At 45.2% G+C, this 26,792-nt stretch overlaps 1 protein-coding gene across 4 annotated transcripts in view; it reads left to right on the top strand.

The window, feature by feature from the left end:
• Nucleotides 1–26,792, top strand: part of OGFOD3 (2-oxoglutarate and iron dependent oxygenase domain containing 3) — a 1,065,090-nt gene that overhangs the window by 695,716 nt on the left and 342,582 nt on the right. For all 4 annotated transcript variants that reach the window (XM_086930659.1, XM_086930658.1, XM_086930657.1 and 1 more), the window contains one exon: nucleotides 5,729–5,785. In XM_086930659.1, the coding sequence (XP_086786785.1) occupies nucleotides 5,729–5,785 (57 nt within the window). The remainder of the gene's footprint in view (nucleotides 1–5,728; nucleotides 5,786–26,792) is intronic.

Raw genomic sequence — 26,792 nt, forward strand, 5'->3', positions numbered from 1 at the left:
AGTGGTACCAATAGACGGTTGTCTCTAAAAGCAAGTGCATGTTGTGTGGTGATGTCTTAATTTAGCTGCTAATGGTTCCAAGGCAATCGCAAATAGCAGTGGCGAAAACGGACCTCTTTGCCGCATTCCTCTAGCGATCACCATAGCATCTAGAGCTGTCCATTGATGTACTATTTGGCCGATGGGGAGTTATATTGTAATCGTATCTGGGTCAAAAACACAGCAGGCAAATCCATTTGAGACAGGATCGTAAGCATATACTGCCACTCAAGCGAGTCAAATGCTTTATTAGCAACTAAAAACACTGCCACTGGCCTCGTCCTAGGGTCTACCTGATGTATAACTGCAAACACGGTGCGCAAGTTGTTGGTGGTCGATCTCCCAGGGATAAATCCCGCCTGAAATAGTAATATTAGCATGAGGGGCATAAGCCGATTCACAATACCTTAGCAAGGATCTTGGTGTCACAATTAATTAGGGGAGGTGGCCTATATGGTTCACAGATATCTACAGATTTAGAGGGCTTCAAAATGGTTCTAATAATGACTGTTCGCATGGTGGGGGAAGACAGCCTTGCATCATAGCTTCCTCATACGCCACCAGCAGGAAGGGGTGAGAACAAGACAATGTATGTTTTGTAAAAGTCAGATGGGAGCCCATCAGATCCTGGGGCATTTTCGTTTTGTAGGCTCCAGATGGCCTTCTAACGTGATCCAGTGTCATTGGATATGCCGAAGGTCTGGCTGTGCATCTCCCAGTAAGGCAATCACAGTGTTTTCTAAGTAGGTGTGTAGCGGCAGAGTCAGGCTGGCAGCTTGACTCGCATAACCTGCTATAGTATTGCGCAAATTACACAATAATCTCAGTTGCTTTGTGCAGAGCGGTCCCCGCTTCAGTTGTAACTGTGGTAATTTCACTTGCAGACATGTCCTTTTTATTATGGACACCAGCATCTTCCACGATCTGTTCCCTTCAGACCGCATGCTCTGGCCTTAGTGGATTTACCAAGGCATTTAGCTTTGCTCTCCGCTGTCTTGTATTCTTTCACTTTGTGTCTTAGCACTATTCTTTAGCCACTGCCTTTTACCATGAGGTATGTTTCGAGTTGCTTGATTTACTTTGAGTTTGTCCCATGTTGTTTCGCAACGCAGTTGCCCCTTACCACTACCTTAAACGCCTCCCGTCAGGTGGAATGCTTCTCGACTGAATCCTGGTTAAGCTCAAAATACTGTGCGATTTCAGTGTGTTATCTCCTCTTGGAACATGCTGCCTAGCAATACTCTTGGTGCCAGTCATGACATCATGTAAATTAATACTTGTATAGCGCACTACTCAACCGCAAGGCGCTTGTACGAATACCGCTGTGGAACCCATCCTGGCTTTCCCTGTGAGGCGTCCACTGCTGGGCACCCCAGAGGTGGAGGCCAGGCATCCTTAGCGTTGTGGGGGCCGTTGTGGAGATTAAGCAAGCTATTGCCCAGAGTTGCAGAGTGGGACTCCATGATTGGAATAGGCACAGAGGCGAGAATTATCAGGTCCGTGGAATTTTTGAGCCCAAGACCCGCCGAGGCGGGGAATTGAACCCTGGTCCTGGACTAGACCTCTGCATCAGGGTCTGCCGCTCTAATCAGTGAGCCACACTTCTCCTACTTCTCGTGTACGCTGTTCGCGTCACAGGGACACTTAGCTTTAGTATTACTGAGGTGCATGCCAAGGGGGCTATGTGTCTGGTCCTGGGGCTAACCTTCCTAGTAGTGAACCAGTAATCTAATCTGGACCGCCTTTTATCGGGTGCTGGGTAATACATCCCTTCTCTAAGGGCCTTTGTTGGAGCCGCCAGATGACCACAAGATCATTGTCCTCAATTATACAGAGGCCTGGGTTCTTGATATATAGCCATGGGGCATAATAGACATTGAGAAACGTATATACCCATATTGAACACCTGTTTTCATTATGTTGGTAAAGCTGCATGTTCCATGAATAGACCATGAAAAAAATCCTAGCACAGTTATAATTTCCATTTAGTTTTGAAAATGTAATTTGCTAATGAAAATAGTTTTGCAATTACTTTAGAGAAGTGTTCATTATTGCACCTAAGAGCAAACTGATTTAGAACATGTTTCCCCATGGCTGATAGGGACTAGCCATTTGAAAGTGGGAATGGCGCTGCTGGCAACAGAAAGGGCAGGTTTCAATGCTTTTCATTTGAAGTGGAAATGTCAAATGAGGCTGATAGGGATTGCAACCCTTGATGTGCCCTCCATGAGGGAAAACATTTCCTGAATATCAGGAGGAGAGAAAACCTCCTCTTCATAGGGTATTGCTTCGAGGTGGGGTCAGGGTTCCTGTTGAGGAAAGAAGGCTTTGGCAATTTTGGTTGAAAAACTCTGGGAATGTTTGGAGTAAAACTGAGAATCGAAGTGCAGCAAAAGTGGTGGGAATTATATATAAGATTGGCCCTTCACCTCCAACACCTTCAGGACCTTTTTGACAACTGAAAATTCGGCCTGACTGTTGGATAAGTTGAACCCTGACTTCTGCTGGCACCCAGGGATTGGAACCTTTCTCCAAGAGGTGAGTGTTATTATTGTGTGACAGTGAATGTTGATTTCTAGCCCATACCACCTCTCCTGAGTAGGCCTTGAACTGCTCTGCCTCGCTACCCTGAGAGAGTCAGCTGCTACAATGAAGTGCTTGGTTCCCAGTAGGGACAATTGTGGACCTATTACTTGTGCAGGCCACACAACTAATAATCCAATTTCATACACCAATGCTATTTTGATCAATAAGAATATTGCTCAGCGTTCTGAGCTCCTTAGATCGAAAAAGCATGATAACCTTTTAGCAGGTTTTAGGGATGTTTTTTGAGATGTCTTTAGAAAGAGGGTGTCAAAAACTAGATTCATTATTTGGACCTGGATGTCGTTCCGATGTTAATAAATACACTCTGGTTATGCTACAACACAGTTTTATTAAGATCCCTGTTTAATCCCTGGAAGATACGGATCAAGCAGCTCTCCAGACAAACAGACATTAAGTTCAATGCCACTGTCAGTCTCCTGAAGTTGGTGATTTTGGCACCAAAAGCTCAGAGCAAGACAAAGCAGGATTCTATAGCTGCCAAGGTGACCTTGCTGCTAGGGTAGACGTGCAGCCTAGAACAGGTTTAAAGTTTTGTCTTCTGACCTCGTCTTATTTGGTTCTCAAACTCCTTGAAAGGAGCAATTCTGTAAGCTGCAGCTAGGCTGCACTACACAGGGATGTATACCTTTGCCCTGAGGTCCTGCAGAGGCCTTTTTTCAGCCTCACTGGCGCACCGAAAGAGGTAATCTGCTCCACTCTTGATGTTGCCTCCTTGTCTCTGGCTGGGACTTACTGGCCTTGGAGAGAGCAGGTAAGTGCGCCCCAGCTGAAGCGCTGCGTACATAAATTCTTCGGCTCTCTCAGTGCCCCGCCATCCACGGCAACCAAGAGCCCTGCGGTACTCAATTCACCGGACCCACCCGCGACCGCACTGCCGTGTGTGCTGGTAGGTACTTCTGCTGATGGACTCTTTAAAGCCCTCTGCCCCTCTGATGCTGCCACTGCTCTGTTCTCACCAGTGCCCTGTCCGTCTCATCAGTCGGAGATCGGACCTCCGGGGTTCGGCTCCATTTTGGTGGTTCCTGCTGCGCCGGCAAATCCAGCGATAACGATGGTTTCCTTGTGGGCCAGCCGCATATATTAGGCTCCCGGAGTTCCCCACTTTCTCTGACACTGATTTCTGTCTCTGCCAGGGTCTTGCACACCAAAGTTTCACTTTTGGGTTGGCTCTACTTGTCTGTTCTTCCTTTTTCATTCAGTGGGCCTGGTCAGGCCCATCCCTGGTACAGTGTGACAGCTGATTTATTGATGCAGATCTGTCTGCCCCACTCCTTTCCTTCTCAAGATCTGGGTAAAGTAGTGTTAATTGCTCCCTTTGTGTGGGGAGGCATTTGCTCCTGCTGGTGGGAGAAATTTAATTAACTAGGTACAGCAGGGTGACAAAAGACATGGGCTCTGATCCTGAGCTGAGCCAGGTATATATGAAAATTTTAGATGACCCATAACGTGTACAGCTATCATTTTGGAAATTGCACTATTGATTTTCTCACTCAGGTTACGCCCCAGTTCGATATGTCAATGGTCTCTGTAGGCCAAAAGTAAGCAGAAGTGCACTCTAAGGCAATTCTCTCCCTTTGGGTATAATAAAGTGTCACTACAGACAAAACTTAAAATCACACTGACTTTCCTTATTAGTGTACATTATCATTATAAAGCCTACACCAGGACAATAGCTAATCTTGCAGAGTCCCTATTGCAGCAAGCTAGGCACGACAACCTGCACACATGTGCACTCGCATTTGCAGACTTGTTCACATGTAACCTGCCAAGTGCCCCTTACCCTTGCTGCATCACAGCAGCCATATCTTAAAAGGCGGACACTGGCGGTAAACACGTGCAATCCGTTTGCCAAGTGATTAGTGTGGGTGAGACAAATAGTGAGGCTCACCCACAGTAAAAAGTCCCAAATCGGATGATCCAAAAAGCGAAACCGTACTGAATGGCCAGAACCCAATTGCAACACTTGGTATTCCTGTAGGTTAAAAACTTTAGATTATTAAGCAAAACTGACTCTTCCCAAATATCCTAAGCCAGCGCTGCTAGAGGAATATCTTTTTTCCGGAAAGGGAGTCCTTTAGAACAGCGTGTCCAAAGCAAGTCCAGGATATTTAATCTGATTATAGATTTTCATGGTAAAGAGGAAGGCAAAACGGAGATAGTTGGAAGGCTTGAATTAATATCAACTACTGTTGATAACTTGAGGCTGCATCCCAGTCAATTCCCCCCACCATGCCACTACTATAGACAGAGACTAGCCATACTCAAAACAACTGTGGTCCTTCTCCAATAGCAAACCCAAACTACCGGGCCAGCCTCACTCCAGATGGGAACACAAGCAGCCTCAGACCAATTTACACGATAGCCACACAATATAAATGTAAACATATCTAATATAACTGGAACTTATTTACAGTCAGTGGTTAGCCTGAAAGTCTTGCATGTAATCTGTAAGGAAGTTCTAGACTTGCAGTTGATTTTTCCAGACCATTTTTGTAGGTGTTCGAATTAGTTTCCTATAGTATGCATAACTTTATTTCAGTTTCTCCTTTCCTTTCAGCCTGTAATGATTGAGGGACATGTATTCTTTTTTAATATTTTGTTACTCCCGTTTAATATTTTGTTACTTTTTTCTTAAATCTACCTTTCTCTCCTTGATATTTGCTTAGTTATTAGGAATGTTAAGTCTTGATGAAATCCTGGTCAGATGTTCTTTGTAAAATAAGAAGTGTTACCTCAACATCAGTGAGTCCTGAGAATTAGACTGTACACTAATATTTCATTCAATAATATCAGCATAACAAGAAAATCAGCTGTTCATGACAACCGGTCAGGAGGTGAGCCAACGTATGGTGACCTTGTCTGCGGAGAATTCAGTTATTATCTGCTTTGCTTCTTATATTTTCTATTAAACTACAAAAGTGCATGTTTAAGTTCTCACTTTAAACTTAGAATAGTTGAATCCTACTTTTTAATCTTAATTTGTTAACATTTTGAGACGGAAGGTTATACATGAAGATGCAAGTAGGTAAAACTGTGCCCTACTAGTTGCTCCCTTATTAATTTACGGTTTTGTCATTCACAGTTACTTTGGAGATGCAATTAAAGATGTATTTTCTGAAGAGGACTTTCAGCTGTACCGGTAAGATCTTTAATAGATTTGAAAGTTAAAATCTGACGTTTTTAGGTGACCTGGAGGCAGTTGCGTGCTTATGGGTTCAGCTGCAATTGGGGGCATGATTATGATGTCGGGCGAACTTACGTCCGCCCAACACTGATGCGGAAGCAGGACTGCCAACTAGGAGTCAGAGGTCACGCTGGCCGCATTACGGCTGCCTTCACAGCGGTCACATTGTGTATTTTTTGTATTGCCGTGTGTGCTGTGGGCTGCAGCACACGCCGCAATACAAACAAAACACATCTGACATATTCCTGCGCTATGTGGTAGGCACCATGCGGTGCCTACCACATGGTGCAGGGATATGTGGAGGGGGCACCATAGGTTGCCCCCAGGGCCAATATCGTAGGGCCTGGGGGAAGGGGGCCTGCTACGGGCCCACAAGTCACTCCCTTTACATGGCGGGTTAACCGCCATGAAACTGCAGGTGGAAATGGACATTATAATACCTACGGCGGTGCCTGATCAGGTACCGCCACTGTTGGAGGGATTGCAGTCCCTCCGATGGGCTTCTTGAGCCCGTCGGATACGTGGTGATCAGTCTCTCTGCCCGCCTTACATTCGCCTGGCATCATACTACAGCGGGTGGTCCTGCAGGGTCCGATAGCGGTAGGACCGCCTCTAACTGCCTGAGGGTGGCGGTCCCACTGCCATCATAATGAGGCCCTGGGCTCCATAACGCAGCAGATACTATTTGCCCTTGGCATCCTGACTCGAGTGATCACCCCTTCTACTTAATGGGCTGTCCATTTTAAGTGAAAAGATTATACACTGCAATTCGAATGGGAATGGCATTTATAACCCTCTCCAGACATCCAGCATATAAGAAGCATTTTAGAAGGGTTGACTGAACACATCAAATTTAAAATGCCAAACAGACATTCAGTCTATGTCAGATCCATTCCTCCGCTACCCACTAATGAAACTGTTCATGAAGAGCCTCAGGTGAACAGCCAGGTGAACATTCGCATTACTCTTCAACCTCCCTCTTAAAAGGCTAAGGATTTGTGCAGGCTCTGACGTTCCACACGCAGTGGTAGTGGTTGAACCATTTCACCCAATTAAGCAGTGTCATTCTGTATTGTCTAACCTTTTGGAGTCTACAGTCCTAACGAAGCTCGCCTCATCAGGCCATTTTTCAAACTCATCCTTTGAATGCAATAACATATTTGGACTGAGACCCCTACAGGTCCATATTCTTAGGGTTACCAATTTTCCCACTGAAATCCTTTGAAAATGTAGTAAGCATAGCATTGCAAACATCTTCAATTACATCCACAATCATAGCTGTTTCGAGACTATTAGGGTTCAAAATCATGTGGCGTTTCCCTTGATCATAGCAATCATGTACAGAGGACCCCTTTTTGCTATGTACAATTCTCCATAGGTGCCCCTATTTTTACATTTAAAAGCCAAAGTACTGTAACCTAACAAGTCCATTTTTCACCATAGAACCCTTCTGGTCGTTTGTCAGATTTAAATACCTATTCTCCAGTGTTCACACCTCCGCATTCACAATAGTATAAGGGGACCCAAAATCAGCATACATTTGTACACTAACTCCCCCATGCACATCTCACACATTGTTTTTTTTCTTTCTCCCATCACTATCATTATTGTTTAAAACAAAATAATCCTTGGAATCCTTTATATTATAAACTTTAGACTCCTCCTTAGCACAGGAATCCTTCTTCCTGGAACTGCTGTCACCCACATATTTGACTTTGTTTCTCTTCTTTCTCCTTCAGACCTTTGCAAAGTGTACAACTATACCTCACAAGCTACATGTTTGTTTAATGGCAGGAAATTACTTACTATAGGCTAATAAATGCGACCTACTGTCACAATGGTAGCATCAAGGCTCTTCCTTATACAGTTCTAAACTGTTAGTATTGCCACACTGAAGTTTGGTAGACTCTTTTTTTTCTCTCAACCAATTCCTCCTTGAGTACTCGATCATGCGACTCCACTTTTATAGCTTTTCCAATACAGCTCGAAAGCTTTTTTTACAATAGCTAAAATATCAGGTCTGCATCCCCATTGACCCAAATCTCTTCTGAAGAGCTGAGTCCCTAGCATGCATAACTATTTGTTCTCTAATTAACGCTACCTGCAAACTTCATTAATTTCTTGTTTCCTCTGAAAAAACGTATACTTCACTATTCCTAAACATACATTAAGTGCAATATATCTAACAAAGTCCTCAATAGCTTTGCCAAATACATTTATATCACCACCACCAGAATCTTTAGCCATCTGGTCATAAACCTTCAATCCTTTCTTTGCTTCTGCTCTGGAGACATTGTGCCTTTCTCATCAATAGTCTCCAAATAGTTAATAAAATAATCTTTGCATTCTGCCCATTTCATACAAATGCAACTACATAGCTGACCAGAATGCTTGGGGAGGCAATAACGCAAAGTTATGTGAACTCATTGTGAGCAAAGAGTACATATATTCTTAATATTAATACTTCAGTTTCCTTTCTTCACCCCAGGAAAAAGAAACTAGTCCACTGAATATCACAATAGCTTGTCAATAGTAACTCGTTTCGTAAGAAGAGAAACAATTCCAAATGTATATTCGCTCCATTCACAGTTAAGTTTGTTTCTCAAATAGCTCCCTAATTATATACTGCTACGTTCGCGGATGGAGCTGCACGTGACAGCACGGAGCTTGATGTCAGGCGATGACCAATCCAAGATGGCAGTACTTAGGAGAACTTGGACACGTACACCACAAAACCAGCGGCGACTCTCTGCTATGGCAGAGTAGTGTCCCTCCCCCGAAACACTGAAGGAAAGGACTTGTTTTATTTCTCCTTTCCTGCTGAGTCTTGGGGGCTGGGCATGGGTGAATGACAGCACTGAGGGGAGGGGTAGTGCACTACCTTATCATATGATATGATATGATAAAAAGGATTTATATAGCGCTCGTTCACCAACGGTTTCTTGGCGCTGGGGTAAGGAGGCGTGAACACGGCGGGGGGGGGGGGGGGGGGGGTTATTGATCAGAAGCCTGGGAGAACAGCCAGGTTTTGAAAGATTTCCTGAACATGGGGTAGTACCAGGGCACGAGTCGGGGTACCACGCGGGTGGACGGCATCCCCCCACTTATTTTTTAGGGTTTTCCAGGGTGGACGCCGTCCACCCTGCTCAATCAAAACACCGTCCACCCTTACATAATAGGAGCGCACACAAAGAAAACAATGCATTTTCGAGTGGCTGCCGGCTGAATCCGGAGGTTTCTCGGACTGCCGCAGGGCACCACGCCGGTCACCACGCCCCTGCACCTACCAGGTTCACCGCTGCCAGGGTAACCAATAGACGCCGAGATCTTCAACCAATGGATGGGTCGGTCTGCAACTCGGCAGTCCCGCCATCCTGCAACATGCCCTTTATTTTTCCGGCTTTCCTGTTTTAGCTCCTTTGCGTTTTCGGAGCGAGTGACCCGTGACCGGATCCAGATATTGACGCGGCTGCCCTCCATGCCTGCTGCTTGACCTGCCTCCGCCTCCCGCACCAGACTTCCCCGCTCGAGACTCCACTCCCGGCCTCAGCTGCTGCCTGCCCTGCTCGAGACTCCTCTCCCGGCCTCGCAATTGGATACAATCACAAATATTGTAAATGTGTATGTATAGGCATTTATATAGCGCACTACTTACCCCTAGGGTCCCAAGGCGCTTCGACCGCTGCGAAACCCTTCCTGGCTTCCCTGAGAGATGGTCCCTTAATGGGTATCTCCAGGGTGAGACCAGGCATCCCCGGCGGTCTGGTGGGGCCGTTAGTGAAGATGAGGCAAGCTAATGCCCAGAGTTGCCGAGTGTGATCGCTGATCAGAGTGGGCACCGAGGCGAGAGAATTATCGAGTCCGCTGACCCTGGTCCAGAAACCTGCCGCGCCGGGAATCGAACCCTGGTCCCGGGCCGTCCTCTGCTCTCGGGTCTGCCACCTCTAACCAGTGAGCCACACTACTTCACTTATTAAAATATTAAAAACTCATTAAACAGACACTCTGATTTCAACAGGAATTCCATTTGAAGTGATATTTGTGTAATTTTTATGGGGATTAGTAGCCCATTCACCATGTGCAACCCTTTCTTAGGAAAAAAGTACTAGTTATTTATAAGTTCCAGAAACCTATTTAGTACCCACTGCAGAGACCAATGTGCAATCTGCTGGCATGGCGAATTGTGCCCTTCATAGCTCAGTACTTTAAGCATCATAGCGCCGGGTACCAATAACATTTCTTAATACAGTGCCGAATTCGACATGAAGCTTTTTAGGGATAAATGGTGCTGTTATTACTCTCCAAAAATGAAATTCGTGTATTTCTTTGTTAGGGTCGGCTCTTTGCCATTTCTTTCCATTGACTGTTTAACAGGACTACACAGAGTTGGGGTATGCATGCTGAATGGTTGTTCCATACAATAATGCAACCTTTAACTTGCCAGTGTTTGTACCAAACAAGGTGAAAATACTTTCAGTCCACATTTTTCGTTGGTGATTTTCATTTTTCGTGCCATTACGAAGGAATGCTGACTTTGTGATACACGTTATTTCCAGTATCACAATTCTCAGTTTCATCCCATTATGGTTTCCAACACAGGAAAGCACACTTTAAAATATTGTGCTAAAACACACATTTGCCTCACAATTATTTGTTTGATTTTCTGTCTTTTGCCCTCTTTCTCAGTAGATGTCTGCCGATCTCTTTATCAGTCTGTCTCTTGCACCAGACTCTGCTGTTTGTCATTGAACCGCCCACGTGAGAATACATTACAGGGTACTGTTTATACCATGAGGGCACAAGGCAAGCCTAGGCCAGTTTGTAGCTGCTTAATGGAAAACACAGTCCTGGACAGCTGGAGAGGTGCCATATTCACCCCAATCCATAACAAGCATAACAAGCATTGGCATAGCGAATAGACCTCGTTTTTGGGTCTTTATAAGTGTTTAGTTATGCAGAACAATATCCTTACTGCAACAACATTAACTGTTGCATGGCTAAACACTTATAAGGTCTCAAAGGTGAGACCTATTGGCTATACATACTATGTGTACACTATGTGTACTTTCAGGGAAAGCAATATTCATTTCTTTATTTCTTTATTTCTAGGTTCAAATGGTATCCGCAATCTTCAATTGATAAAGAAAAGACAAACAAAATAGCACCTGCGTCATTCCACTGGCATGCGCATTATAATGCATGTACAAACCAGCCGAGTAGTTGTACGCCAAACTTCATCCATATTTGGGCTGCTAATTCCTCCATACAGGGACCTTAAGTCACAGGCTTAAGTACCAAGCAGCTTCAATTGTTAAATCTTGCAATATATGCAAATGATAGATCTGCCTTACATGTGATGTCACTTCCTGTTGTGATGTCACTTCCTGTTGTGATGTCACTTCCTGTCGTGATGTCACTTCCTGTCGTGATGTCACTTCCTGTGACCACGCCTACCTTGGAGAGTCCCCCCACTTCTTTTTTTAGGACTTGTGCCCTGGGTAGTACGCATTGAACCTCTCCACCCCACGCTGCATTGCTGGGGTTAGAAAGATCAGGCACAGACTCCCAGTCTGTCCTGTAGCGCTGATCGAGGATAATAATATTACCTGCATTTTTAAAGTGCAAAACTAACTCAAGCGAGGTGTCCCGGCGCTGGGGTCCGACAGGAAGCTTAGGCGAGCTATTGCCCAGAGTCACAGGTGCTGGGCTAACATGCCGTCGGCGCAAGGGATTGAACCGTGAGCCCCCGTGGTCCGGAGTCAGCCGCCCTGGCCGCTGCACTACACCTCTTAAACAAGGATGCTGAGGCCAATCCTGAAGCTGCTCTCACGTGAGTGCAGTTTCAGGATTGGCCGCATTGCATTCTGGGAGCTGGAGGCAGAGGAGCGGGACGCGGCCGCAACCCCTATGCCCCTCTCATCCCCCCCTCCGCCGCCCCCTTGTCCCAAACACGGGCCGCAACTGCACAACACTTGCAAGGAACGTTCTCACTCTCACAAACAGAGCTTGCCTTGAAGGTATGAAGCTCAACGTCAGCAACCCTGTAGTGCTGCGTCGGAATGCAACTGAGGAGTGCAAGGAACCTTTCAAACAATGCACTCTAACCACCAGTGCCAAAAGCTAACATCCACTTTAGGTACGATACTAATACAGCAGCCTGGTATATACCCTGGTAACCAGTACCCTGTAGCTGTCAAGGCCCACAACAGCCCTCCAAGGTACCTCAATCCCAAAGTGGGGACTTCTAATGAAAGGCGAATCCACAAGAAGGTGTTTCAAAGCTTATCTGATGTTCAAAAAAATCATTGGCAATTTTGTACAGTAATATCCAAATGAAAATGCTGTAAAAACAAGCTTTATTCCTTCAATGGAACACCAAAATAGGAGCTTTGACAGGCAGAGCTTGCTCCCATTGTCCTTCCCAGGTGACTATCTTCCAAGGGTCCTACATGGCTCACCATTCCAGAACTCTGAGAAGCTGCCTTGAAGAAAAAATCACATCATGCGTGTGTACCTGTAAAACGATGTACAGAATACAAATACACAAAATATAACAGATGAGTAATCTTCTCGCTTTTTTAATGTTAATTGATGCAAAAATTAGCTTTTTCTCCTTTCCTCTTCTTTTTACTTATCTTCTATCAGTTTCTGGCTCCCCGCTCTTCTATACTTACTGCTTTTCCATGAAATCGCACCTTTATTCTATATTCTGCACTAAACTTTAAATCGCACATCTGCAAACTCATCCCTGAATACCCTTCACAACATTCTTTACCTACAAATTTTAAGCAACTACATCCCACCTCAACTTTTCGTAACTTCACGAACTCTTTGTATCCAGGTTGAGCAGGGATAACTCCATACCGGCGGGTGTTTTGGTTTGTCACCTGCCCACACCCGAAGGCTGTGCTCCACTCTCCAGCCTTGCCTGATCTGTGCATCGCTGGTAGAATCCGGGTGTCTCGGAGAAAACGCCTTTTGTATCTGGATATAGTAAAAAGTTGACATGTCAGAATATCTGCCTAGGCCTTCTCACCAGTCAATTCGTGCCCCGGAATTAGATGCAAACTGAGGTCAGGCTGGTCCCATATGGTTCCTGTTTTACAAGTCTGTCATTTATTTTCTCTTTACGACGTTCCCCACGGCCCTGCGTTAGATCCTCTTCAGGCTTCCTCTTTATTGCACATTTCTTCATGGCTTAATTTTATGTGACTTAATACGTTTTCATTTCTCAATCATTATGAGTTGTACTTGATCCTTATTATTTCTTGCTGCACTGTTATGTAATGTGCATCACCCTATTGCCCCAGGGTGAGGCGCTGGCTATATGTTTAAAAAACAATAATAATAATAATTTACCATGAAGAAGCACATCCCCAGTGGACTTGAGAATGTCCCGTTGTCATGAATAGTTACTGTTCACTCAAGACCATTGGGTGCCATGAATAATGCCAGTATACAAGTTCCACACTACCCCCTGCTCCACCTTTGGATCTCGAGAAGAATTTTAAAAATTCATCTTTGGAGCTTTTGCCGAAGATTCAAGGGCGGCCTCCCTTGGGTGTAACAGTGCTTGTTCAAGAATTAAGAAATGTCTTTGGTTTTATTTGTCCCTAGGAAGCATCTGTGCTAGTTCCACAAACAAGAATGTCTGTGTGCAACGACGTGGAAGGAACAGGACTTAAACTGGCTCTGGGTAAATAGGGCTTTATTTTCTAGATGCTGATGACGAGCTCAGCTCGTCATCACCCACGGGTGTCGTGTGCTGATGACGAGCTGAGCTCGTCATGGGAACAGCAAAATGGCAAAATCCAGCACAGGAGGGGGAAAACGCCTAGCAGCCAAGAGGTTAACACACGTTTGTGTCTACTGGTCAGTCTTTCAGCTGCAAAGCTTGCAGGATCTGTGGTGACAGTGGTTATCCAGCTCTTCTATGCAGCTCAGTTGGGGTCTCGAAATTTCTTCAGTCCGTACAGTATTTGTCGGCCCCAAAAACAATAGAGAAACAAAGACAGATGTCAACTACACTGTTATCTGATACGCATTCCAAAATGGGTCCGGAGTGAGGAGACACTTGTAGCACTCGTGAATTAGTGCAGTTTATTTACAGATGCGGATTTGTGAGGGCTTGCAAGATTTTTAGTGATGGTACGGGGTGTGAGGGATACAGGATGGGTCCAACGAGTGCCCTGAAGCGAGTACGCCGCTTAGTGCTTTATGGGCGCCCCCGCCTCCCTACCAACCCAGATATACGCTCACATACCTGAGTTAGCCACGCTCTCCCGTGAGCGTAGCTCGGGGATAAGTGGGGTCGTTGGCCTCCTGGCTCTACTCCTATAGCCGCTGTTCCGCTCCGATGTATGGCTCCTCCACAGTACTTCCGAAAGGTCCTCCTCTTCTCGTTTCTCCAGACAGGGCTCGCCTCCTCTCCTCTTCCGTGTTGGTGATGTCACACGCCAGGTGCTCGGTTTCTGGCATTATATCCAGTGCGGGAGCTGCAGGATTCCCATGGGGCGGTGCCTCGTCGCAGTAGAGGGTCCAGTTAAAGGAGCCTTGCTCATTTCCTACGTCGGCCTAGTCGCCTTGCTCCGCATTCCATGTCCAAGTCTCCTGGGGCAAGAGAGAGGGGGACGGAGGTAAGGCGGTCCACCAGTCCTTAATCTCGCCCGGTAACCCCTGGGTCTGGTAGACCTGGTCACACACCCCCCACCCTTGGACTCTCCCGATCGGGGAGAGGAGGGACCCTAGAAAGGTAGTCAGCATTGCCGTTTTCCATTCCTTTTCTATGCCTCACTTCGAAAGAGAAGAGTTGAAGTGATAGAAACCAGCGGAGTACCCTGGGGTTTGGGCCTTGTTCCTGCACATCCACTGGAGGGGAGCATGATCAGTATAGAGGAGAAATGGCCGTCCCGCTAAATAATACTTGAGTTTGTCTACTGCCCATTTTATTGCTAAGCATTCCCCCTCAATGGTAGGGTATTTACATTCCCTAGGAAACAGTTTCCTACTAATGTACAGGACAGGATGTTCTACTCCATCTTCCCCCACTTGCGAAAGGACTACCCCTAACCCTGAACTGGAAGCTTCTGAGGACAAAATGAAGGCTTTGTCATAGTTGGGTGAAATAAGAACTGGGTCGGTCGTTATGATCTCTTAAGCTTTTCGAAGGCTTGATTCACTTCAGTTGTAGGGTGACCTAATGCGTTTTGTTTGACGTCTTTTCTCAGTAAATTAGTTGAAGGGGTGGCTGTTTTGGCAAATTGAGGGATGAACCTTCTATAATATCCGATAAGCCAGAGAAAAGCTCTAAGTTCTCTTTTAGTAGAAGGAAAGGGAGTATTTGAGATGGCCTTGACCTTTTCTGCCTGCAGGGCTATTACTCTTTCACCAAGTACGTATCCCAAATATTTAACTTGAGCATATGCAGCTCGGCATTTCTTTGCATTGATATGCAGTCCTGCCCTTTTTAGGGCATTCAAGATTATATGCAAGTGTTTGAGGAGGTCAGACCAGGTTGGGCTGAATACCACGATGTCGTCGAGATACGCCGAACAAAATGAAGAGTATGGCTGCAGTATGGTGTTCATTAAGCGTTGAAAAGTTGCCGGTGCCCCATGAAGGCCGAACGGCAAAACATTGAATTCAAACAAACCTTCTTCCGTGGCAAAGGCTGTCTTTTTCTTGTCTTCTTCTCTCAACGGTACCTGCCAATATCCCTTCGTTAAATCGAAGGTGGTAATATATTTAGAGTCTCCTAGTTTTTCGATTAACTCGTCCACCCTAGGGATGGGATCGCGTCGAAAGACGAGATGGCATTCAATGCTCTGAAATCCATACAAAAACGTGTGGACCCGTCCAGCTTGGGTACCATTACAATCGGAGAGGCACAATTGCTTTTAGAGGGACGAATGACACCAAGGTTCAACTTGTCTTCAATTTCTTTTCCTATTGTTTCCCGTCGGGCGGCTGGGATACAATAAGGTCTCTGCGTCACGTATTTTCCTGCTGGGGTTTCTATGTGGTGCTCAGCCAGGTGTGTTCTCCCAGGTAGGTCTGAGAACATTTCTGCAAAGGGTTTCAGAGATTGTTGCAGGCTATTTTTCTGCTCCTTATTCAGTTCCTCATTTATTGGTAGTAGGTCCAGGGTGATTGTGATTGTTTTTGTTGCCGTCATCACTGGCGTGCTTGTGGGCTTGGGCCCCAACCATTTTTTAAGCAGGTTAATGTGGTAACACTGCCTTCTGGTAGGGGTGACTTGTACTCTATAAGTGGTGTTTTCAATTGTCTCCACTATGGTATGGACCCAACCATTCCTTTGAAACTTTTTTGTGGAGGAGGGTAAGAGTACCAATACCCAGTCATCCACTGACTGCCGTCTCCACTTCTTCCCCTTATCATACTGCTTCTTTTGTCTTCCTTGGCTTCTCTCTAAATTGGTGGCGGCCAGATCTCTAAGTTTCCCAATCCTGGACCTCAATTCTTGTGTATATTCCAGTAATGATTTTTGTTCACTTTCCTCCTCGCTTTCCCATGCTTCTCGTGTAATCTCTAGGAGGGACCTAGGTTGTCTCCCATATAGTAGTTTGAACGCTGAGTAGCCCATACTACTCTACCTGGGCCCGTAAGACATACAAGGCCAGGGGTAATAACCTGTCCCAATCTTTTACCTCAGCGGAGAGGATTTTCTTTAGGGTTGTCTTGAGGCTCTTGTTATACCTCTCGACTAGTCCGTCTGTCTGCGGATGATATACAAAGGTACGGATGTGCCGGAGGTCTAACGTCCTACAGACTTCCTTCATTAACCTCGAGACGAAGGGTGTGCCTTGGTCCGTTAAAATCTCTTTCGGAAAGCCCACCCGGGAGAATAGTTCAATTAAATTCTCTGATATGTTTTTGGTTGTGGGGGCCCTGAGGGGAAACGCCTCAGGAAAGCACGTAGTATAGTCGACAATAACTAATGTATATGCTTTCCCCTTAGCGCTTTTTGGGACTGGCCCTATTAGGTCCATCCCCACCCTCTCGAAGGGTTTCCTTATGAGCGGCAAGGGCTGGAGTGGGACAGCTGGTGGCCGCTGTAGATTCTTTTTCTGGCCCACTTCACAGGATTGACAGTACTTCTGGGTCTCTTTGTAAATTCCGGGCCAATAAAAGTGTCGAACTAAGTTTTGTGTGGTCTTTTTTCCTCCCGAGTGCCCTGCTGTAAGATGTGCAAAAGGACTTGGTCACGAAAGGAGACAGGTACTACCAATTGTAGGTTTTCTCCTTGAGCTGCTTCTCTATACAGGAGATCCTTTTTTATAACAAAGCGTGGGAAGGAAGGAGAAGGGTCGTCTTTATTCACGTGTGCATTTTCCCAGGCGTCAACTAGTGTGGGATCATTCGCTTGTGAGAACCTAAAACTACGGTCCAACACCCAAGGCTTTTTTGTGATCATTCAGGATATGATTGGAGGGCCTTGTCTGTCTGCCTGCCTAGGTTCTTTTGGAACATAGCTAGGAACCTGGGATCATCTACACCTATGATAAGGGCCTCAGGGAGAGTTTCTACCACCCCCACTCTTACTGTGCACGGGGAACTGTTGTCATTGATTAGGGTGACTAAGGCCACTGGATAAGGTTTTACATTGCTGTGTACACAGCGTATATGGACTGTGTCGTCCGGTACTATTTGAGACGGAAGCACCCATTCTTTCTGTATGACGGACTGTTTGCATCCAGAGTCTAACAAAGCACTCAACATCTTACTATTAACCCTTACACTTACGTGGAAAGAGGGACCCATTTCCGCTGAGAACAGGACAGCCTTAGGGATGTACCCCATCTCCATGGGCTCCTCCGCTGGTTTTCTTCTGGGGCATAGCATTGTTGGCCCCTCATCTGTGGTGGTTCAATTTTTAAGGGTTTACTCCAGGGTAAGTCTATCTGGATTTTTGGTTTGCTCTCTCCTTTTTGCACGGTAGCACCAGACTTGGACTATTTTTCAGGCTCCCAGGGAGAAACCCGAGGTTGAGCTCTCAAATAACTGGCAGCCATTTCAATGGCTAGTTCTGTTGTGAGGTGGGAGTGCTGTTTGAGCCACCTCTGTGTTCCGTAAGGAAGAGCCTCTATGAACTGATCTAAGTAAATTCTGTCCATGATTTCTTCTTTTGTGCTGTTATGTGGCCTTAGCCACTTGTCAGCGGCCATCTTCAATCTAAAAAAAAGGGTTTGGGGGTTTTCTCCTGCCACCCCTCACTCTTTGCGGAACCGGATGCGGTAGGCCTCTGCATCTAGGCCCAAATGGTCCAGAATCACTTCTTTAATTTCGGCATATGGAGTGACACCAGTAGCATTGGCTACTTGGTACGCTGCCTGAGCTTCTCCTGTCAGTAGTGGGGCTAGGAAGAACGGCCACTTCTCTTCAGGCCACCTGCAGCTCGGGCAGCTCTCTCGAAATTTGTGAGGAATGAGTCCGGGTCCTCCCCTGTTATATAGCGCCAAGACCCCCTTGGGCATTCAAGCGCTCTACAAATCACAAAATCAATCAATCAATCATATATTTTTGCACAGACACCCCTGAAGGGTGAGGAAGAGGGGGGCGTCTTTCTCCCTGTACCACTGCAGTGGGCTCTTGCACTACTTTATGCAGGCCTTCAGGCTGTGCTGAAATATTGTTTCAACGGCCCATTCCAGTTTTTCCTGGCCTTTTATCAGATGCTGAATAAGGGTATCCATCACAGAATCACTGACGGACGGAGAACCCACTTCTGACACCAGTTGTAACGGCGTGGAAGGAACAGGACGTAAACTGGCTCTGGGAAAATAGGTCTTAATTTTCTTTAACACACATTTGTGTCTACTGGTCAGTCTTTCAGTTGCAAAGCTTGCGGGATCCGTGGTGACGGTGGTTATCCAGGTCTTCTATGCAGCTCAGTTGGGGGTCTCAAACTTTCTTCAGTCCAGACAGTATTTGGCGGCCCCAAAAACAATAGAGAAACAAAGACAGATGCAACTACACTGTTGTCGGATACGCATTCCAAAAAGGGTCCGGGAGTGCGGAGACACCTTTAGCACTTGTGAATTAGTGCAGTTTATTTACAGATGCGGATTTGTGAGGGCTTGCAAGATTTTTAGTGACGGTACGGGGTGTGAGGGGGATAAAGGATGGGTCCAAAGAGTGCCCTGAAGCGAGTACGCCACTTAGTGCTTTATGGGCGCCCCCGCCTCCCTACCAACCCCGAGTAACGCTCACGTACCTGAGTTAGCCACGCTCTCCCGTGAGTGTGGCTCGGGGATAAGTGGAGTCGTTGGCCTCCTGGCTCTGCGCCTACGGCCGCTAGACCCTCTCCGATTTATGGCTCTTCCATGGTACTTCCGAAAGGTCCTCCTCTTCTCGTTTCTCCGGACACGGCTCACCTCCTCTCCTCTTCCGTGTTGGTGACGTCACACGCCAGGTGCTCTTTTTCCAGCGTTATATCCAGTGTCGGAGCAGCAGGATTCCCATGGGTCGGAGCCTCGTCGCAGTAGAGGGTCCAGTTAAAGGAGCCTCGCTCATTTCCGTTGTCGTCCTCGTCGCCTTGCTCCGCATTCCATGTCCAGGTCTCCTGGGGAGAGAGAGAGGGAGACGGAGGTAAGGCGGTCCACCAGTCCTTAATCTCGCCAGGTGACCCCTGGGTCTGGTCTACCCGGTCACACAGTGGTTGTCGTTTTCCCTAGGAAAATGGGGGATTGAGTGATTTCCTTACCTCTCCAGGATTGTTTCTGATGTGACTACCCCTACATGGGCTTAATAATTGTGAGAACAGTCACAGTTATTGTCCCATTAGATGTAGTAGTTTGGGTAAAGATACCGGAGGTGGTGATACAGCAAGTATGAGGTTGGTAGAATAGCGGACATGCCCAGAAGTATTAATTATGTGTGAAACTGAAGGGCCTTTTCGTGGTTTATAAGCTGGACTGGTTAAGGGTTTGAGTTCTAGCCCTTGGTGTGAATGTGAAGTTGCGGGTATAGGAGAGCAGGGTCTGGGTACAGATGTACACTGAGGCAAGGGAAGTACATTGGAATGGAAAGAAAGGTAAAACTCTTGAGAGGAAATGCGTTTCATAAATGAATTTAAGACTGAAAATGTGAACCGAGAATGGCCTATAAAAGCAGGAGTGCTGCGAAAATTAATAAAATAAGAGGAAAACAGATAACTACTCATGCAGGAAATGTAAGAGAAAAGGAAATTACCAAATGAAGTAATAGTGTAACCACTGCCATTTAGTGTGGGATAGGAAAAATGGGTGCATGCATTGCAAATAATACATTTTATTGTCTTGATCGATGTCGAATGACTAATTATGAGGGCTAGAGCTGTAGAATTTTAGCTGCAAAAGAAAATATGCATATTTTAATAATGTCCAGTATGTTAATTTGCAGCGCTTTGGAAAATCTGCCATTATCATACAGTGCTGTGTCGATTTTTTTTTGTTTTTTAATTATCCACAAACAAATTTCGACCACAGAAATGAGCACAATAAAACTCCTCTCATGGTCCTCTTGTTGATGTTTCATATCTGCACCATGGGAAAGCCATCCTGATTTATTGAAAAGTGTTCCTGCAAGTTCTATGCTATGTACTTTTAAGTAATTGGGCCCCAGCTTTAGGCATTATCTGCTCATTTCCCTATCATGCAAACCTATAATATTCGTGCATGACATAAATGTGGCTACTAGTAGTAAATAGAAGATGTAGAAGGCGGATGTCAAAAGGAGCTAACATGGGGTTGGAAACATGTATGAAGAGTTAAAGAAAAATTCCTCCTTTTGCAGTACCAGTCAGCCGATTAACATTGCACTGCTTTTCTAAGATGTTTTCTGTAATAATGAAATGTTCTAATTAAACGACCGAAAAGTTCCTTTGTAGAATAGGCATTTGCGATTGAAAGTGGAACTCTGGGCACTTTAGAACCCACCTTCTTTCATTTATTGGTTGAAGCAGCAACTTTGTTTGCTGAGGTTTTAATCCCCACCCCCACCCCCGCCACCCCACCGAACGTGGGGCAGGTGCCTGGAGAGAGAGTTTGACACATTGTCTAACAGGCACCCTGGAGTTACAGATTTTGAAAGCTAGGGTGAGTACTTTGACCTGCACCCTTTTAGCAATCGGGAGCCAGTGAAGCTAGGGTAGGTGACAAGAAATAGGGCACCAAGGAGGGTAAAATATGAGGGTAGACCGAGGTCAAGACGATTTTGCGTGAGGTAAAGGCGATTGTCGTAGTCCAGTTTAGATGTACTCAAGGTATGGACTACAGTCTTCTGGTGATCTGCTGGGATGAAATTTATCTTCCTTCTTAATGATCTGTGGGTCAGACAGCAAGAACTGGAAAGAGATTTTATTTGGGGTTCGAAGGCAAGTGAGGCATCAAATTTGATCCCCAGGTTCCTGGCCACTGGGTGGGACAGTGCGCTTTGCCCATTTCAGGAGCCCAACAGAGACTGCAATCCGGAATGTTCTTTGTACTAAAGAAAAAGACTTCGGTCTTATCAGAATTTAATTTCAGGAAGTTAAGTAAAGATATAGCAAGACACTAGAGACAACTTTTTATTTTAGGAGAGTCTGATACAAGAACATGGATTCTTTCCTTCTCTTTCTTCCCCCGAGGAGCCCTTTGCTCAGTATGGCATCTGTTGAGAAACCTAGTGTAAGATAAACCCTGTGCATCCAGGCGCAGTATTGCCTACACTCACAAAGATTGCTAGAAACCCTCAATGAGGAAGTGAGTCTCCATCCACCATTCTACTAGTGCCATCCAATCCTGCATCTAAGTACTCCGTAATTGCAAACTCTTTATTCACACAATTGAAATATTCCCTGAATCCTTCCTGACAAATATGCAATACTTTGAGTCGTTCTTATTTGGACTGTTTTTGGACTATCTCCCCACACTCCCTTCCCCAAATGCCCCCCCCCCCTCCAAACGGTGCCGCCCCTACCACCAATTTACGCATTATATGCCATTCAAAATTATTTGCTCTAGGGCAGTTACAATTTTATTATTTCATTTTAGATTCCTATGAATCTAAAGCGAGAATGTTATCCATTTTGCAGTGATTTTTGTTTTTCAGGGTTTGTACAGCTTGACTTAGAAATAAGGTTTTCTTTTCAGTAGCTGTATACTCGTGGGACATTATTTTCTTACAATCTCTGTCATCAATCTCCTTTGGTTATTGTGTGATTGTATTCTGCCTAAGCATTTACTACCTGTCTTTTAGAATTGAAGTCATCCAATTTTGCCATGCTATTATCTTCCTTCATGGGATGTTCTCTCATCATTCAATGCATCTATGATTTCATTACAAGACCGGAGGCTACATTATGCATTAACCTTTTAAGGCAGTCACAAGCAGCCGCACTACATCACAAACAAAACAATTCTAAAATGGAATGAACATAGGCTATGAAAGGCATGTGCAACAAACAGACTGCCTCTTTTAAATGCGGCTCACAAGCAGATAAGTTCTCTTTACTTTCCTTACTTTCATTCCTATTTGCCAAAATGTAATGTTTTATATATATTGCTTCATGTGGAGATGCCCCCTTAATCATTATTTTCTTTTCTAGAAGCCTTTTGCCCCTATCCAATTTGTTTTTGGGGATTATTCCAATTTGATACGGGGATCGTTTTATCCCTCCCCTCCTTCCCTCCCCTCCCTCCCTCTGATGTCCAATCTTTGGTCATCAGCCTACCCGCCCCCTCGTCCCCCCCTCGAGGGTTTACCCCTAACTTAAACTCGGGCGGGCCGACATCTCCTCACACCACTTTCCTGACTTCTACCTTTGGCATTTTTTGAACCGCTCCTCTTCCGTCCTTAGTGCGTGTCCTCAAACGCGTCCTCTTTTTATTCAGAAGGAGATGAGGTCTGTTATGATGGACACTCTTAAAGAGGTTAAGTCCTCTAAAAGACCCCTCTCCTTTGATCAGGGTGACCCTAGTGACAAGCTCACTACCCATAATATTTCCCATGGAAAAAGAGCAAAAAAATCTAACCACTCTGAGCACTTGAGGAGCACTATCGGAGGCCCTTGCACCTCAAATGCATTGGAAGGTTTTTGCACCTCAAGTGTTCAAGGGGGTCCTCGCACCTCAATACCTACTGGTGTCCCTTGCGGCACAATTTATTCAGGTGTCTCACGCGGCACAAATACTAAAGCTGCCCTTCGCGGCGCAAATAAGATGGGTGTCCCTAGCGGCACACATTTTGAAAGTGCTCTTAATACTCCAGAAACGGATTTTGAAGATGAAGCGAATGTTCCTAACCCTAATGATGAATTTGTCCTCGATTTGGACGATGAGGATGTAGACTTTGACACTCAACCTGACGAGCAACTTGCTTGCTCCTCCAAAGATGTTATCCTCAACCCCCTGGGTGAAGAGATGTTCTCCCCCTCAATATCTCCCACCCCAGAAGCTCTCAATGGTTATCACAGGAACATGTGGCCAAGTTTATTCAGAGATGGCTCAGAAATTCTCTGGAAAAGAAGACTCGTAGTACCCTTAGGTCCGAGTGCCCTAGCAATTCAGGATAAAGTCGTCCAAACCCTAACCTAGAACCTGATTTGATTATGTTTCTGTTTAAATTGGGTAGAGACCCGAGAAAAGGTTTGGAAAGAGCTTTTAAAGGCTGCCAGGACCGCCTTCTGGACGTCATGGGTCCCTTGAGCAGAATCTTAGATTTGTCTGAAGAATGCCAGATCAATCACACTCCCCTTGATGTTGACCTTATCAGAGGCTGGAGTCAAAGAGCTTTAATACTCCTAGGTAATGCTAATTCTAGCCTCAATATTGAAAGACGTAGAGCCCTACTTACAAAAGTTAATCCAAAATTAGGTGACATGGCCGAGAGAGAACAATCCATTCGGCGAAGACATGATTAAATGTATTGTGTCAAACAAACAAGGGAACCCATAAGGTATCACATAGGGACCTTGGGCATTAAGTATTATAAAGAACAGTGGTCCCTATAACAAGAATTATTGTGAGCAATGATCATACACTAAATAGGTTGTATGTCTTCTGTCCATCCGGACAGGTTTTTATTTTGAGTCAGAAAGATAATTTTGATTATTAAAAAATGTCAAGCGGGCACAGCCGTGACCTTCAACATTTACAGGACAACAACAAAAAGGACAGAAATGGAAAAAGCAAAAATTTGTCTGTACATTAGCTTTTCAATGGGACAGACATCGAATTTTAGACCGCACCATTGCAATTATCCATATTACATACACTATTTGCATATGGGGTTTATGTGTCGACGTTTCGATGCCTATTAGAATGAGGGCATCATCATCAGGACATTGGATGACATTATTGTTGTCTTAAATATTAGAACCATATCAATTGGCCTATAGATTTAGAACAGCCGGCGAACCTATGTTTCCGTAGTTAGCCTGGCGTTGTGCGCAGAGTGATCTGCAGCTTCGCGGTTCGTTATATGAAACACGCGTCGGTTTAGTCACAGCATTATATGCGGGGAACCGCCGGGATCTACTGTGGTCACCTGGCGGTATGTGCAGAAAGATCTGCAGTTTGGCGGTTCGTTAAATAAAGAGCGAGCCGGTTTTATCACAGCATAATTTGAGGGGTCCGCCGAAAGGCACAATGGCTCTTTCGGGATAACTTGGAGGCAGCCGCGGGTCTGGCGATCTGGTGCTCCTAAGCACCAGATCGCCAGACCCGCGGCTGCCTCCAAGTTATCCCGAAAGAGCCATTGTGCCTTTCGGCGGACCCCTCAAATTATGCTGTGATAAAACCGGCTCGCTCTTTATTTAACGAACCGCCAAACTGCAGATCTTTCTGCACATACCGCCAGGTGACCACAGTAGATCCCGGCGGTTCCCCGCATATAATGCTGTGACTAAACCGACGCGTGTTTCATATAACGAACCGCGAAGCTGCAGATCACTCTGCGCACAACGCCAGGCTAACTACGGAAACATAGGTTCGCCGGCTGTTCTAAATCTATAGGCCAATTGATATGGTTCTAATATTTAAGACAACAATAATGTCATCCAATGTCCTGATGATGATGCCCTCATTCTAATAGGCATCGAAACGTCGACACATAAACCCCATATGCAAATAGTGTATGTAATATGGATAATTGCAATGGTGCGGTCTAAAATTCGATGTCTGTCCCATTGAAAAGCTAATGTACAGACAAATTTTTGCTTTTTCCATTTCTGTCCTTTTTGTTGTTGTCCTGTAAATGTTGAAGGTCACGGCTGTGCCCGCTTGACATTTTTTAATAATCAAAATTATCTTTCTGACTCAAAATAAAAACCTGTCCGGATGGACAGAAGACATACAACCTATTTAGTGTATGATCATTGCTCACAATAATTCTTGTTATAGGGACCACTGTTCTTTATAATGATTAAATGTATTGGCATATATGTTTCTACGTTCACTGCCCTTGATAAGGCTCAATCTAATATGAAGAGAATTTTCAACCCAAACCTTTTTGGACGGGCCGGAAGAAGGGGCCTTTCTTTCTGCTGAGGCAATCAGAGGCCCTATTCAAGATACAGAGGCTCTGGAGGAGGCTTCTACACCTCCAATCAATTTTACCCTCAAAGAGGAAGAACTTTGCGCTATAGAGGTTCCAGATCACGCAGATTCTCAAACAGCACCACCACCAATACTCAAAGTAAGTACTCCTCTTCCTTTTTCTTCTTCCCCTCCAAAGGTAGGGGGCAGACTTCAGTTATTTTTATCACATATGGGAATCTCTAACTGAAGACCCTTGGGTTTTGGAAACCGTTCGCGGTTTCAAGATAGATTTTATCAATGTTTTATCAATGCCAGATCAATCACACTCCCCTTGATGTTGACCTTATCAGAGGCTGGAGTCAAGGAGCTTTAATACTCCTAGGTAATGCTAATTCTAGCCTCAATATTGAAAGGCGTAGAGCCCTACTTATAAATGTTAATCCAAAATTAGGTGACATGCCCGAGAGAGAACAATCCATTAACCCTAAAGGGCTTCTTTTCGGCGAAGACATGATTAAATGTATTGGCAAATATGTTTCTACGTTCACTGCCCTTGATAAGGCTCAATCTAATATGAAGAGAATTTTCAACCCAAACCTTTTTGGACGGGCCGGAAGAAGGGGCCTTTCTTTCTGCTGAGGCAATCAGAGGCCCTATTCAAGATACAGAGGCTCTGGAGGAGGATTCTACACCTCCAATCAATTTTTACCCTCAAAGAGGAAGAACTTCGCGCTATAGAGGTTCCAGATCATGCAGATTCTCAAAGAGCACCACCACCAATACTCAAAGTAAGTACTCCTCTTCCTTTTTCTTAATCCCCTCCAAAGGTTGGGGGCAGACTTCAGTTATTTTTATCACATATGGGAATCTCTAACTGAAGACCCTTGGGTTTTGGAAACCGTTTGCGGTTTCAAGATAGATTTTATCAATGTTCCCATACAATCTTCCCTTCTGAAAGCTCTACCTCTTTCAGAAGATCAGCCAAAAATTGTAGATGAAGAGATTTCCTCCATGCTGCAGAAAGGTGCAATCTTAGAAGTTCCCTGGAGTTAAAGAAGGTTTGTAAGCACACTCTTTCTTGTTCAAAAAAAGAAAAAGGTTGGAGACCAGTCATAAATCTACGAGAATTGAACAAATACCTGGTCTACAGACATTTCAAAATGGAGGGAATCCACCTCCTGGAAGACCTTCTTCTAGAAGGAGACTGGTTGGTGAAATTTGATCTGAAAGACGCCTACTTCACCATTCCAATGGCCAAGGATCATCAGCCTTTTCTCCAGTTCACTTGGAACAATTGTCTTTTTCAATTTCAGGCCCTTCCTTTCGGTCTTTCCTCTGCCCCTTGGTGTTTCACCAAGATTATGAGAACTATTGCCTCTCTTCTGAGAGAAAGAGGTATCCGCCTAATCGTATATTTCGACGACATCCTCATTTTGTCTCAACAC

This window comes from Lissotriton vulgaris, chromosome 7, assembly GCF_964263255.1.
Source record: "Lissotriton vulgaris chromosome 7, aLisVul1.2, whole genome shotgun sequence".
Lineage (NCBI taxonomy): Eukaryota > Metazoa > Chordata > Amphibia > Caudata > Salamandridae > Lissotriton > Lissotriton vulgaris.